This window comes from Schistocerca serialis, chromosome 1 (assembly GCF_023864345.2).
Source record: "Schistocerca serialis cubense isolate TAMUIC-IGC-003099 chromosome 1, iqSchSeri2.2, whole genome shotgun sequence".
Lineage (NCBI taxonomy): Eukaryota > Metazoa > Arthropoda > Insecta > Orthoptera > Acrididae > Schistocerca > Schistocerca serialis.
In genome coordinates, this window is record NC_064638.1 from 637958015 (window position 1) to 637973924 (window position 15910).

General features: G+C 43.1%; 1 protein-coding gene across 1 annotated transcript in view; it reads left to right on the plus strand.

Annotated features, from left to right (window-relative positions):
- LOC126457969 (uncharacterized) overlaps positions 1 to 4640 on the plus strand; it is a 55395-nt gene extending 50755 nt beyond the window's left edge. Inside the window, exon 4 of the mRNA XM_050094733.1 lies at positions 2760 to 4640. Within this exon, the coding sequence (XP_049950690.1) occupies positions 2760 to 2813 (54 nt within the window). The 3' untranslated portion in view covers positions 2814 to 4640. The remainder of the gene's footprint in view (positions 1 to 2759) is intronic.
- The last annotated feature ends 11270 nt before the right edge of the window (positions 4641 to 15910 follow it).

Consider the following 15910-nt stretch of genomic DNA (forward strand, 5'->3'; position numbering starts at 1 on the left):
TTCTGTTCGAAATATTATGTACTCACTCCCCTCTATAAGCCTAGATGTCTCTAAGAGTAATTTCCCAAAACTCTGTAGCTGAATGCAGTGCAATATCATCGTCGCCCTTAATTGTGATCACAGTTCTTTAATGCAAAAGTGACTTGTTCAGATTATTCGAATGATGATGCCACTCGTAAAACTGAATTTGTATAAACAATTATGAAATGCTGAAGAGATCAGAACAATTATCGGAGCAGGTTTTAATTGTCTGCGCTGTTTGTAACCACTGAACAAACGACAGGAGTGCACAAGACGGTATCAGACAAGGAATGCATATCAAACAAGGAATGCACCATAAATAGATATAAATGAGCAGTAGCTTGTGTAGATAAGCTGAAACGTGTAACAGCAAAGTCATATGAAATATCTATATTGACTTCAAATCAAGCAACATTGGACTGAAAAAAAAAATGGTTCAAATGGCTCTGAGCACTATGGGACTTAACATCTGTGGTCATCAGTCCCCTAGAACTTAGAACTACTTAAACCTAATTAACCTAAGGACATCACACACATCCATGCCCGAGCCAGGATTCGAACCTGCGACCGTAGTGGTCACGCAGTTCCAGACTGAAGCGCCTAGAACCGCACGGCCACACCGGCCGGCATTTGGACTGAAGCCACGTTAAATTGACAATACATGTTAAACAATTTGAGCAATGACAAACGTTCAAGTTCCGCATACGCGAGTTCCACCAAAGCATAGAGCCGTCTAATGTGCAGGAGAGAATGACGAAACCGAGTACATAATAAGGCGGACTGAATGACTGAAACACGATTCAGTAAGCAGCTTTTGAATTGTGAATAGTACAATGACACTCAACCTACCGCATAAATTTCAGTTGCCTTTGTAATTCTTCACACGTTTTGCACGCGAAGCTAATGGAGAATAAACCGTGCGATACGAAAATCACATGAATGAAGTGATTCAGAACTTACGTATAGCAGTCGCTCCAAATAAACGATCTCACCAAATCCGAATTGCTGCCGCCGTCTCTGAACTGCCACAATTCACCGCTCGACATCCTGGAACAAAAGTGTTTTTCACTTAGCCGAAAGAATGGCCCAAAACTACCAGTTCTCCTACGGGCTGAAAGCGGGTGGAAGTCGTCAAATGTAGGCAGGCTACCCTGCAGTGCCTCAGCCACCCCCCTGAGTGTGCATCTGCATACCGGTGCCAGTAGTGCAAAAGTTTGCAAAGACCAAATCGTGCCTTAAAGAAAAGAAAACTGTTGTAAAATTTGAAAATGCAACTTCGAAAGTGACTTATGCCATAATAGGTACAAAACAGACGAGCAGCGGCTGCCACTGGGTACTTCGGGAACTTTAGGAAACAGCTTATGAACTATTTCTATGAATGGGTATTTCCTTTCTTAAGGCGGAAACTCTCACAACATGCTCACATTTGCTTACTAATATCGTGGCATTCTGTTCCGGACTTTTGTCAAGTATCAAATAAATGAAATTTGTACGGGATCCGTCGAAGTTACTAGAGATGAATGTGATTGTAATATGGCTATTGAAGTACAATTTCGATTATTTTCATTTTCCAGTAAGGCGACAAATGTACGAAATGGATCAAGAGAATATGTCCCCCCCCCCCCCCACCCTCCCCTGTTACGCCAGCTTCACCTCTGCTCCCTGGCAATCAATAATATACGTGTCAGAGCTGGAGCGTTTTATTTTTGCTTGTATCGTCCGTGAACAGTATCAATATGTGCCAAAAAGCCACGTCATAAAATGAGTATTTTAGGAGGTCGTATCTCGGGTTCTATTGATCACAGAGATAACGTGTCAAGTGTTTCGGATAGCGCTCGGCCTAACGACGATTTCTATACCTATCGGAACAACGGACTTACTGCAGCTAGGCTACGGACGGAAGGAACCAGTTATGAGGATGGCCACTTCTATAATTTCTATTCATGGCATAGCGTCAAAATTTTTAAAAGCACCTTGTAACCTTTTTTCCATATGATTATCCGTTTATCTCTCCGAAATTACCTTACTTATGCACGTATTATCCAGCCTGATGCGTAAATGTAATATTACATGACGTAGTGAACAGATGCTAAGGGCTCTAAAGTCATCGTAAAGGTTCCGACGTTACCAAATTATACAGGGTAAAAGTCTTGCCCTGATTACAAAAATTGATAACAGTACAACCATTTGACATAATAAGTTACATTTGATGTCGTTACATAGGCTAGTGTTACTAGGGCGTAATGTCTGGAGAGCTTGGTGGCCAGGGTATTAGACCGTTCCTTCCAATCCACCGATCCGGACATTACTCCTCTCTCCAGACATTACGCCCCTTGACTTTTTTTTCTGGGGCTATATCAAGGACTGAGTCTTCGTCACACCTGTTGCTGACGTCGACGAACTGAAGGCTATGATACAAGCTGCTGTGGGTACTGTGTCAGAGCACATGTTACGGAACATCTGGTGGGAACTGGAATACCGCCTCGACATTCTCCGAGCTACCAAGGGAGCACACGTTGAGGTTTACTAACGTAAGTGGTCTTAAAAAAACTAGTAACACTACCTTACGTAACGGCATCAAATGTAAATTATTATGTCAAACGGTTATTCTGTAATAAATTGTTATAATCAGGGCAAGACTTCATGCTCACCCAGTACATTTAATCAGCAGGTTTTCACCAAAAACACTGTTTATCATTTAGCGAAGTATTACATAAAATTTTTTGATACTGTTGCAGGACATCACCGCCACGGAACTGAATAATGCATCAGCAAATATTCGGATCGCATGACGCAGCCGTGTAGCTGTGTGGTGCCACGCCCTCGTCGTGCTGCCATGTTCCGTGGCTCAAAACGACAACTACTGCTGGATTCCAACGAACTTCCCAAGAAGAAGTGCTGGTTCTGCCAGCGGGAAGTCCTGTTTGGTTTACGTTCCAGCATCAAAACATATGATCAAACTGTTGTTGATTTTAAAAAATGCCATTTCTCATCATCTACACGACAATAGACAATCGTATCACGTTGAAAGTCTGGTTTTGGGAAAAACCTTTTACCCAATTTGAGCTTAATACTCTTGTTATCAGCTCGTTTGTAGAGACTGTTCAAATATGCCATTCGACGTTCTCTTATTTTCAGTTTGTTGCAATAGACGTCAAAACATTGCTGTCTGGATCTAGGCACAGTAGGAGTATCTAGATGTTTTTTTAGCAGTCAGCATTATTAGGGAATACTTCTCCTATTGGGTCTGCCATTTCACTTGCTTTCGAAGAAATGGTTCACGCATGTCTCTGGAGTGGATCCTGAAGAATCGAGATGAGCTACATTTGGTCTTATTCTTCCCAAATGTTGTTTTTAACACACCCATTGAGGAAGGTAAATGGTGCTAGCTGTAGTATGGCGACAAAAGGCAACTGCGTCATGATGGTCATTTCTAAAGAAAGAATTAGTTATAGTACTGAAATTAGAATTTTAATCTAACAACAGAATACTTATCTATAAGTATAGGGAAATTTTTTTTATACATCAAAAGATATTTTTAGGTTATGGACAATACTACAAAATTCTCATTTCTGTCCTAAAGCATGGTTAAATTCGTCCACTCCAGAGAGCAAGTTTTCAGATAACATCATACAGGTACTGTAACAAAAAGCTTCCAAAGCAATTTATTCAGTGTTGAAAGTTATCACGTTCAGAATTAATCTTGTCCGAAAACAGTGTCCGTTTCTTCAAAATTTTGTTTAACATGTAACACTTTTACGTAATCACATCTCATACCAGTACGCAACAGAAAACATAACTCATTTTATGAATAGTTATACAAAAAATTCAGTCTTTAATACGGAAATCTGTAAGATATTGTCAGGTCTGTAATTCATTAGGTGACACTTGTGTAGAATTCACATATTTTCTGCAATTTCCAGCCGATTACATTGAATTCATTCTTAACTGTTGCCAAAACAAATTCAAATGAGAAAAATATTGACCTACCTACGAGCAGGTGTGGTTTGAACAGTGGACATCCACTACAGGAGATATAAGTTCAACGTGATATCTGAAAGAAGACAATATTTTCTAACTGGCCTTTTAGACACAGATACAATGTGTATAAGACGCTCCTAAGACTCGAATACTAGGCTACACCGGTAGTGAACGAAAGAAATTAAATAATTTAAAAGAACACGTGGCACACTGCCTGACTTAAACATTTTGGTTTGACAACACCTCAGCGGTACGTATCCGAATGTCGCCGCTTATTTACTGCAACGACTTCACATTTGGCTTCAGGAGACGAATGCACGCTTTCCTTTTATAGTACATAAATATCAACGGAGCTTACAAGGGAGCTTTAAGTCAACAGCTAGAAGCGCTAGCCTCCTGGCCACGAAGGTGTTCATGAAACTGATTGTCCCAGTATATTGGCTCTGAGTTGATGTACTACCCATTTTCAGTTCATAATAAATGTTTTGTCGCAAAATCTGTTACAGCAAATACATGAATCACCTCAACCGTGAATACTTTGAATTTTGTGATGAACATGCATAATATTACATATATTAGTTGACATGGTGGATTTTGTGAGAAATCTAATGACTGGTACGTATCCTGAAAAGTTTAAAGACGACAAGAATGTAATTAGTACATTTTACACATATTGGAATATTTTTGCATAAATTACTGATTTAAATATAATAAATATAGTAATGAAACCTCAACTGCTTCGGGCACGTGATTTCTATTTAGTCATTCCTATCTTCCGCTTTTCCTTATCACACAGAATACCAGACGTCTCTTCTGGAACTTAGTCTTACGCCAAGCGCAAAAGTGGGATAGGAGGTAGACTCACTGCTCTTTCAATTTTACTGCTCCAAAGACCTGCGGCAAAGAGACAACAAAAAGCGGCAGTACCACACAGATTTGTTTTGAGCACTGTCTTAGTCGACACACGGGAGGGACTGAATCGAACATATTTGTTCTAAACAAGGCGTACATACGTACAACTGATCTGAAGGCATTGACGGTGCAGTACGTTTTCTTTGGTCCACTGTACCTGTTTACTGTACCGACACCGCTGTTTCCGATAGCGGGCCAGGTTCAATAATATCGTTGGGAAGAACCGTAACCGTATGATTTTTCGTAGTATACTGGATAAGCTCATAGCGAAGACTGAGATATGACCAGTACCTGTAATTGTACACTCCTGGAAATTGAAATAAGAACACCGTGAATTCATTGTCCCAGGAAGGGGAAACTTTATTGACACATTCCTGGGGTCAGATACATCACATGATCACACTGACAGAACCACAGGCACATAGATACAGGCAACAGAGCATGCACAATGTCGGCACTAGTACGGTGTATATCCACCTTTCGCAGCAATGCAGGCTGCTATTCTCCCACGGAGACGATCGTAGAGATGCTGGATGTAGTCCTGTGGAACGGCTTGCCATGCCATTTCCACCTGGCGCCTCAGTTGGACCAGCGTTCGTGCTGGACGTGCAGACCGCGTGAGACGACGCTTCATCCAGTCCCAAACATGCTCAATGGGGGACAGATCCGGAGATCTTGCTGGCCAGGGTAGTTGACTTACCCCTTCTAGAGCACGTTGGGTGGCACGGGATACATGCGGACGTGCATTGTCCTGTTGGAACAGCAAGTTCCCTTGCCGGTCTAGGAATGGTAGAACGATGGGTTCGATGACGGTTTGGATGTACCGTGCACTATTCAGTGTCCCCTCGACGATCACCAGTGGTGTACGGCCAGTGTAGGAGATCGCTCCCCACACCATGATGCCGGGTGTTGGCCCTGTGTGCCTCGGTCGTATGCAGTCCTGATTGTGGCGCTCACCTGCACGGCGCCAAACACGCATACGACCATCAATGGCACCAAGGCAGAAGCGACTCTCGTCGCTGAAGACGACACGTCTCCATTCGTCCCTCCATTCACGCCTGTCGCGACACCACTGGAGGCGGGCTGCACGATGTTGGGGCGTGAGCGGAAGACGGCCTAACGGTGTGCGGGACCGTAGCCCAGCTTCATGGAGACGGTTGCGAATGGTCCTCGCCGATACCCCAGGAGCAACAGTGTCCCTAATTTGCTGGGAAGTGGCGGTGCGGTCCCCTACGGCACTGCGTAGGATCCTACGGTCTTGGTGTGCATCCGTGCGTCGCTGCGGTCCGGTCCCAGGTCGACGGGCACGTGCACCTTCCGCCGACCACTGGCGACAACATCGATGTACTGTGGAGACCTCACGCCCCACGTGTTGAGCAATTCGGCGGTACGTCCACCCGGCCTCCCGCATGCCCACTATACGCCCTCGCTCAAAGTCCGTCAACTGCACATACGGATCACGTCCACGCTGTCGCGGCATGCTACCAGTGTTAAAGACTGCGATGGAGCTCCGTATGCCACGGCAAACTGGCTGACACTGACGGCGGCGGTACACAAATGCTGCGCAGCTAGCGCCATTCGACGGCCAACACCGCGGTTCCTGGTGTGTCCACTGTGCCGTGCGTGTGATCATTGCTTGTACAGCCCTCTCGCAGTGTCCGGAGCAAGTATGGTGGGTCTGACACACCGGTGTCAATGTGTTCTTTTTTCCATTTCCAGGAGTGTATTTACCTCTTCTTTTACTTAGAATTTACCTTTATCTGCAAGCAATACGTCCAGATAGCGTGTTACCCATTCTGCAAACTGAATATGATGATCTGTATCGTCATCGATGAGATGCGACAATCACATTTTGTAAGGGCTCCATTTACGTGCGGCCTAAATTCTCGTTATTGATTTACAGCTGCCCCTCCTTTTCTGCAAGATGGTGCGAGTACTGCTCCGTTGCCTCCTACAGCGCAGTAGTCGTACCATCTTGCAGAAAGATCCGTACCGAAAGACTGGAATGTTGCACAGGTCACACCAATATTCAAGAAAGGTAGTATGAGTAATCCACTAAATTACCGTTCACGTCGATTTGCAGCAGGATTTTAGAACATATATTGTGTTCGTGCATAATGAATTACCTCGAAGAAAACGGTCTATTGACACACAGTGAACATGGATTTAGAAAACATCGTTCTTGTGAAACACAACTAGCTCTTTGTTCACATGAAGTGCAGAGTGCTTTGACAAGGGATTTCAGATCGATTCCGTACTTCTGGATTTCCGGAAAGCTTTTGACACTATACCACACAAGCGGCTTGTAGTGAAATTCCGTGCTTATCCGCTTGTATCGTCTCAGTTATGTGACTGGATCTCTAATTTCATGCCAGAGAGGTCACAGTTCGTAGTAACTGACGGAAAGTCATCGAGTAAAATGGAAGTAACTTCTGGCGTTCCCCAAGGTAATGTTAGGTCCTTTGCTGTTCCTTATCTATATAAACGATTTGGGAGACAATCTGAGCAGCCGTCTTCAGTTGTTTGCAGATGACGCTGTCGTTTATCGACTAATAAAGTCATCAGAACATCAAAACAAACTGCAAAACAATTTTGAAAAAATATCTGAATGGTGCAAAAAGTGGCAGTTGACCCTAAATTACGAAAAGTGTGAGGTCATCCACACGAGTGCTTAAAGGAACTCGTTAAACTTCGGTTACACGATAAATCAGTCTAATCTAAAACCCGTAAATTCAATACCTAGGTATTACGATTATGAACAACTAAAATTGGAAGGAACAAATGGGAAATGTTGTGGGGAAGGCTAACCAAAGACTGTGTTTTATTGGCAGGACACGTATAAAATGTAACAGACTTACTAAGAAGACTGCATGCACTAAGCTTGTCCGTCCTCTTTTAGAATACTGCTGCGCGCTGTCAGATCCTTACCATACAGGACTGACGGAATACATCGAAAAAGTTCAGAGAAAGGCAGCACGTTTTGTATTATCGCGAAATATGGGAGAGAGTGTCACAGAAATGATACAGGATTTGAGATGGACATTATTAAAAGAAAGGCGTTTTTCGTTGCGACGGAATCTTCTCACGAAATTCCAATCACCAACTTTCTCCTCCGAATGCGAAAATATTTTGTTGACACCTACTTACATAGGGAGGAACGATCACCAAGATAAAATAAGCGAAATCAGATTCTTTCCCCGCACTATACGAGATTGGAATAATAGAGAATTGTGAAAGTGGTTCGATGAAACCTCTCCCAGGCACTTAAATGTGATTTGCAGAGTATCCATGTAGATGTAGATGAAAAGGAGGGCAGGCCGTAAACCAATAACGAGAACTTTGGCAGCACGTAAATGGAGCCGTGGTCGTTGCTTTCTCCGTAGCATTTTTCTGTCGTCACACCTTCGGTTTGCTACGACAGAGTCAGTTCCATGGAATTTCGCGAGAAGTTTTATCGATGAAATGTGATTAATGGGTTATCTGCCCAAGCGGTGTCCGCTGAAACCCTCCGCAATAAGGAGCGTGATCGCCCCTCCTAGTATCAGGACGATCTTAACACGTTCGGCTTGTGCTAACGCCCTCATGTTTCATGACACGTTTAAGGAAGCGACATCAGTCATAACCCAAGAATTAATAGCGCTGTGCTCAAACGAAAGGAACCATTGTTTTTCTCCTGAAGTCTTCATATGATTACAAACATCATGCACTTTTGATTTGAAAATTGCCAGTTCAATCTGATGACAGCTGATAAAATGACAGCTAGTTCGTAAAATTGTCTCACAGGGGTTTATCCCTCTCCGATCTCATACTATTTGACTCCGATCTCCTACTGTGACTTGCCAAGCGCCTGACGTCCCTCTTGTGTCAGCAAAGCTTCTTGCCGCTGTCTTTCACTAAAACAGCACACTGCCACCTTGGCACCCTGTCCTCCCGCAAGTCGAGTACGTTGACTCGTACTTTGCTAAGTCAGTTACCGTTGCCGGGGGTTCAACACATGCCTTCACCACCGTCAGTCATTTTACGACAATCAATGAATAAAGACTGTAATTAATAGTGCAGCATTTTTTATTTCACAAGCACGGAGAAACGGCACGCAGCTTACATCCTTCGTGGCATCCCGAGTCGACCATCATGCGTTATTTTCGTATTCACAACTCTGACGCTACTACATAGGCATCACTTGCAATTTTCGGAGAACTTTAACCGATTCTCAACTCATTGTCATGGAGCTGTTGAAGAGCAAAAGATGGATGGATGAGATGCGTCGGGACGTAGCGCTGCGCTGCAAAAATGATGTACTTGGCATGGCTGGGAAAAAATTATGATACCTTCCTCGTCGTTTTCTCACCACTGCACACCTTTCATGAACCCACATTCTGTATTTCATGGAGTTGATCAGTTCTTCCTCGCAAAACTCGCCGCACCATAGATCTCAGTTTCTGTGGTGGCTTTCCCCGTAGTCTCCAAAACACTCCCTTTTGACAGTTGGAGCTGTAGTTCTACATTTCATTTCATTTGCCTTTTTTTATCATGTACTATACCTAAGCTCACAAGCTCCTTGGGTATGCTTTGGAAGTTTTGTTTTTCCCGCATTCGGAGATATTTCTTTGACGGCCACCGTCGGCCCACTATCTGGCTGCCATGACTTCTTCTTCATTGAAATTAAGTGTCAATTCGTTACCTTCTGCAATTTCGATCGCAATTTTCCTTACGTTCGGCATGCTTAAACCGAACGCCATCTCTTCAAATATAACGTATGCCCTTCCAATTCTTGGGATAAACAGGTTACTGCGGCTAAAACATTTTATACCTCACTGGACATTTTCGTTTTTATTTCCTTCGTACCTCTTAGTTGCTGGCTTAGGCACATGTTGTATGCGGGCGAGCCCATTCACTTGATCCACAGCCCACATTTAGACGCAATATTGTAGCTAAATGCTCCACTCTCCGTAACGTCTTACTGTTTCGATACTGTAATACAAAATAACTACTTCATTAATACCTTACGATAGAGAACACATTAGAAAATTTGCACATCCTCTCTAAATACCACGCTGGATTTATAATGGTAAACACATTTATTTAAATTTCATACGAACAAGTTTCTCCAATTCTACCGGAACAATATACGAAATTTTAGCGTCACCGTCATCATTTTCTGTTTGACGATTTCGTGAAAACGAACCACAACGAACACAGACCCACGATTGTCAGAAAACTAAGATTATTTCATGTATCAGGCCGTGCTGAAAAGTGATTCCTCCGAATTTTTTACTAGGAAACTCTTAAGACTTTCTAAACAAAGCAAACGTTACTGACGTTCTACATCCTTATTGCGCATATATATATATATATATATATATATATATATATATATATATATATATATATATATATATATATGTTTTCCACTTTCGTCATGAACACATTCTCAAAGTTTGTTGATAATGTCACATTTGAATGTACACTTTGTTGACGGAACTACAACTTCACATGTGCTTGTGCTATTTCTGTACTGTAGAAGTGGTCATCGAAGGTATTCTTTAAGGTTAGGAAACAGATGAAAATCGGATGGAGCACTGTATGGAGAATGATCGATGACAATGAGTGCAAGAAGTCTGATTGTTACAGATGTCACTGCGCTACTGTTTGGCCTGGCATTGTCATGCTGGAGACGATGTTTCATGGGTGGGCGAACTCTTAAATTCGAAATTCTATTATAGCACGCTATTTCTCACGCACATACATAATTAGGTTACACACGGCCACGTTACACACTACCAATTCGAAGCCCTCTAGCGGCAAAGGGCTGCAAATATGTAGACATGGATAATAAAGATATAGAACGTTAATAACGCTTGTTTTATTTAAAAATCTATGACAGTTCGTAAGAAATTCGCAGACATTACTTTTTAGCACCCACTCGCATATTCATCCATAAAAAAAACCACATGTTGCTACTTACATTTTAACAGTAATTCTCTTCGTAACGTTCGCGAAAATTTAAATCAGAACTGCAACAATATCAACCTTGTCTTCAGAAGATGTTTCTCATCACAAAAGAGCTCGTAGCTGACAAAGTACCTTCAGGAAGCAATTGGTTGACGCTGACCTTAGTAAATGATAGTTAGTACAAGAATTAAGAATTTTATAGCAGTGGCAAAAATAGAGGCCGCTAAAATATAAGCAGCTCTCCACTACGCCCCCTTTTTTTTTTTTTTTTTTTTTTTTTTTTTTTTTTTTTTTTTTTTTGTCATGTCCTGTGCTAACCTCTTCATCTCAGATTAGCACTTGCAACCTACGTCCTCAATTATTTGCTTGACGTATTCCAATTCTGTCTTCCTCTACAGTTTTTGCCCTCTACAGCTCCCTCTAGTACCATGGAAGTCATTCCCTCATGTCTTAGCAGATGTCCTATCATCCTGTCCCTTCTCCTTATCAGTGTTTTCACCATATTCCTTTCCTCTCCGATTCTGCGTAGAAACTCCTCATTCCTTACCTTATCAGTCCACCTAATTTTCAACATTCGTCTATAGCACCATATCTCAAATGCTTCGATTCTCTTCTGTTCCGCTTTTCCCACAGTCCATGCTGTACTCCAGACGTACATCCTCAGAAATTTCTTCCTCAAATTAAGGCCGGTATTTAGTATTAGTAGACTTCTCTTGGCCAGAAATGCCTTTTTTGCCATAGCGAGTCTGCTTTTGATGTCGTCCTTGCTCCGTCCGTCATTGGTTATTTTACTGCCTAGGTAGCAGCATTCCTTGACTTCATTGACTTCGTGACCATCAATCCTGATGTTAAGTTTCTCGCTGTTCTCATTTCTACTACTTCTCATTACCCTCGTCTTTCTCCGGTTTACTCTCAAACCATACTGTGTACTCATAAGACTGTTCATTCCGTTCAGCAGATCATTTAATTCTTCTTCACTTTCACTCAGATAGCAATGTCATCAGCGAATCGTATCATTGATATCCTTTCACCTTGTATTTTAATTCCACTCCTGACCTTTCTTTTATTTCCATCATTGCTTCCTCGATGTACAGATTGAAGAGTAGGGGCAAGAGGCTACATCCTTGTCTTACACCCTTCTTCATACGAGCACTTCGTTCTTGATCATCCACTCTTATTATCCTCTCTTGATTGTTGTACATATTGTATATGACCCGTCTCTCCCTATAACTTACCCCTACTTTTTTCAGAATCTCGAACAGCTTACACCATTTTATACTGGCGAACACTTTTTCCAGGTCGACAAATCCTATGAAAGTGTCTTGATTTTACTTTAGCCTTGCTTCCATTATTAGCCGTAATGTCAGAATTGCCTCTCTCGTCCCTTTACTTTTCCTAAAGCCAAACTGATCGTCACCTAGCGCATTCTCAATTTTCTTTTCCATTCTACTGTATATTATTCTTGTAAGCAGCTTCGATGCATGAGCTGCTAAACTGATTGTGCGATAATTCTCGCACTTGTCAACCCTTGCCGTCTTCGGAAATGTGTGGATGATGCTTTTCCGAAAGTCAGATGGTATGTCGCCAGACTCATATGTTCTACACACAAACGTGAATAGTCGTTTTGTTGCCACTTCCCCCAATGATTTTAGAAATTCTGATGGAATGTTATCTATCCCTTCTGCATTATTTGACCGTAAGTCCTCCAAAGCTCTTTTAAATTACGATTCTTATACTGGATACCCTATCTCTTCTAAATCGACCCCTGTTTCTTCTTCTATCACATCCGCCAAATCTTCACCCTCATAGAGGCTTTCAATGTATTCTTTCCACCTATCTGCTCTCTCCTCTGCATTTAACAGTGGAATTCCCGTTGCACTGTTAATGTTACCACCGTTGCTTTTAATGTCACCAAAGGTTGTTTTGACATTCCTGTATGCTGAGTCTGTCCTTCCGACAATCATATCTTTTTCGATGTCTTCACATTTTTCCTGCAGCCATTTCGTCTTAGCTTCCCTGCACTTCCTACTTATTTCATTCCTCATCGGCTTGCATTTCTGTATTCCTGATTTTCCCGGAACATGTTTGTACTTCCTCCTTTCGTCAGTCAACTGAAGTATTTCTTCTGTTACCCATGGTTTCTTCGCAGCTACCTTCTTTGTACCTAAATTTTCCTTCCCAACTTCTGTGATGGCCCTTTTTAGAGATGTCCATTCCTCTTTGACTGTACTGCCTACTGCGCTATTCCTTATTGCTGTATCTATAGCGTTAGAGAACTTCAAACGTATCTCGTCATTCCTTAGTACTTCCGTATCCCACTTCTTTGCGTGTTGATTCTTCCTGACTAATGTCTTGAAGTTCAGCCTACTCTTCATCACTACTATATTGTGATCTGAGTCTATATCTGCTCTTGGGTACGCCTTACAATCCAGTATCTGATTTCGGAATCGCTGTCTGATCATGATGTAATCTAATTGAAATCTTCCCGTATCTCCCGGCCTTTTCCAAGTATACCTCCTCCTCTTGTGATTCTTGAACAAGGTATTCGCTATTACTAGCTGAAACTTGTTACAGAACTCAATTAGTCTTTCTCCTCTTTCATTCCTTGTCCCAAGCCCATATTCTCCAGTAACCTTTTCTTCTACTCCTTCCCCTACAACTGCATTCCAGTCGCCCATGACTATTAGATTTTCGTCCCCCTTTACATACTGCATTACCCTTTCAATATCCTCATACACTTTCTCTATCTGTTCATCTTCAGCTTGCGACGTCGGCATATATAACTGAACTATCGTTGTCGGTGTTGGTCTGCTGTCGATTCTGATTAGAACAACCCGGTCACTGAACTGTTCACAGTAACACACCCTCTGCCCTACCTTCCTATTCATAACGAATCCTACACCTGTTATACCATTTTCTGCTGTTGTTGATATTAGCCGATACTCATCTGACCAGAAATCCTTGTCTTCCTTCCACTTCACTTCACTGACCCCTACTATATCTAGATTGAGCCTTTGCATTTCCCTTTTCAGATTTTCTAGTTTCCCTACCACGTTCAAGCTTCTGACATTCCACGGCCCGACTCGTAGAACGTTATCCTTTCGATGATTATTCAATCTTTTTCTCATGGTAACCTCCCCCTTGGCAGTCCCCTCCCGGAGATCCTAATGGGGGACTATTCCGGAATCTTTTGGCAATGGAGAGATCATCATGACACTTGTTCAGTTACAGGCCACATGTCCTGTGGATACACGTTACGTGTCTTTAATGCAGTGGTTTCCATTGCCTTCTGCATCCTCATGTCGTTGATCATTGCTGATTCTTCGGCCATCAGGAGTAATTTCCCACCCCTAGGACAAGAGAGTGCCCTGAACCTCTATCCGCTCCTACACCCTCTTTGACAAGGCCGTTGGCAGAATGAGGCTGACTTATTATGCCGGAAATCTTCGGTCGCCAATGCTGATTATTTATCAAAATTTAGGCAGTGGCGGGAATCGAACCCGGGACCGAAGACTTTTTGATTATGAATCAAAGACGCTACCCCCTTTTTTTTTCTTTAATCTCATTTTGTTCGGTTTCGTTCGTTGCATCTGCACGGGGCGGACGTCGTAAGACATCCATTTAAGTTCGTTGTTGATCGATTAACTCAGTTTTTTTATTACAGAGGGCAGCTAACCCTCTGACCGAACACACTGAGCTACCGCGCCGGCTCCCCTAGACCACGGGTGCACGCCCCGTACTAGTATAAATAATCGTTCTTTTTAGTCTAGATATGAAGTCTCCCGCACATCAGTCTCGAGGAGGGACCTACGACTTTCAACGAGTTGACAAGTCTACCAGTCAGAATTACGAGTGTGTATCTCTCAAATAGTCACCCTCTTCGGGCTCTGATGCTGCTATCTGTGGTACTGCTGCTGGGGCCGAGTCTGACGCTGTGGCCTTATCAGTCTCCAACTGGCGGGCCGCCTGCAGGGTCCATTTCAGTTACATCCGCCGTCCATCCTGGAGGTCTCTCGTTTCCGTCCAGTGTCGTATAGTCGCTCCTCTGCGATCGCCTATGCGGGCAAACTTACAGCTGCCTCGTCTGCTCCTGACAGGCGCTGCTGTTGGGAGCTGCCATTTCCGTCCTGTTTGGTTATCCTCGCCCGGCGCTGCTAACAGCCTCTAACCGAAGCGGTTGACACAAAGTTCTTGTTCTGCTGGGTCATCGGCCTCGTAGTGCTGTTACTTCCTTCTCGCCACAGCCTGCTGACTGCGTTACCTTCCTTGTTGATCGCGCTTTTTATGTCCTGTAGACGTTGGCATCCTGGAACAAAGACATGGCAAATGTACTTAGACCAATAAATAACTGGTTTTCGAATGCTGTTTCTCTGATGTCTCCCTGGGTGCCTAACAGGCACACACTCACGACTCCTCTGCAACCGACTCCTTGGTTGGTGGTGCTCCGACATCCTGAGGACGATTATCTACTCCACCATTCACCACAGCTGCAGATCAACTACGGTAGTTATAATAATAACTGCAGAAGACTTCAGTGAATGATGACATTTGATTCTATTGAGTAACAGTTGGACCCAGCGAGTGCATTTATTCCAAGTAATAAAAGGTACAGCAATTAGTCGCAGGTAACGTGAGTAGTTGGACAAATCTGGTGCCATCTCTGTTGCCAAATTTACTCACGATGGAGGATCCAAGACAGGAGCCATATATATGGCAACATCGTAGTGACGTTATGGTGAGAAGCTCAAATTCCGGCAGACAAAAAGGTCAATGGGACTGCTTCCACTAACCCAAACCCCTCCGATCTCCCCTCCCCTCCCCCTCCGCACCTGTCCACCCACAAATCTGGAAATTGGAGGGAAAAGGACATGGTCTGTGCTGGGCTGCTGGATAGGATGGACATCAGTATGCATTGTTTATTTAAACAACTTGAGTTGTTATAGACAGTATCTCCAACTGGTGAGCTGACCATGAGGTCTGGAGACCAACTGACAGCACCACCACCAGAGGGTGAAGTTGGTTCTCCCCCACTCCCTCCCATGAT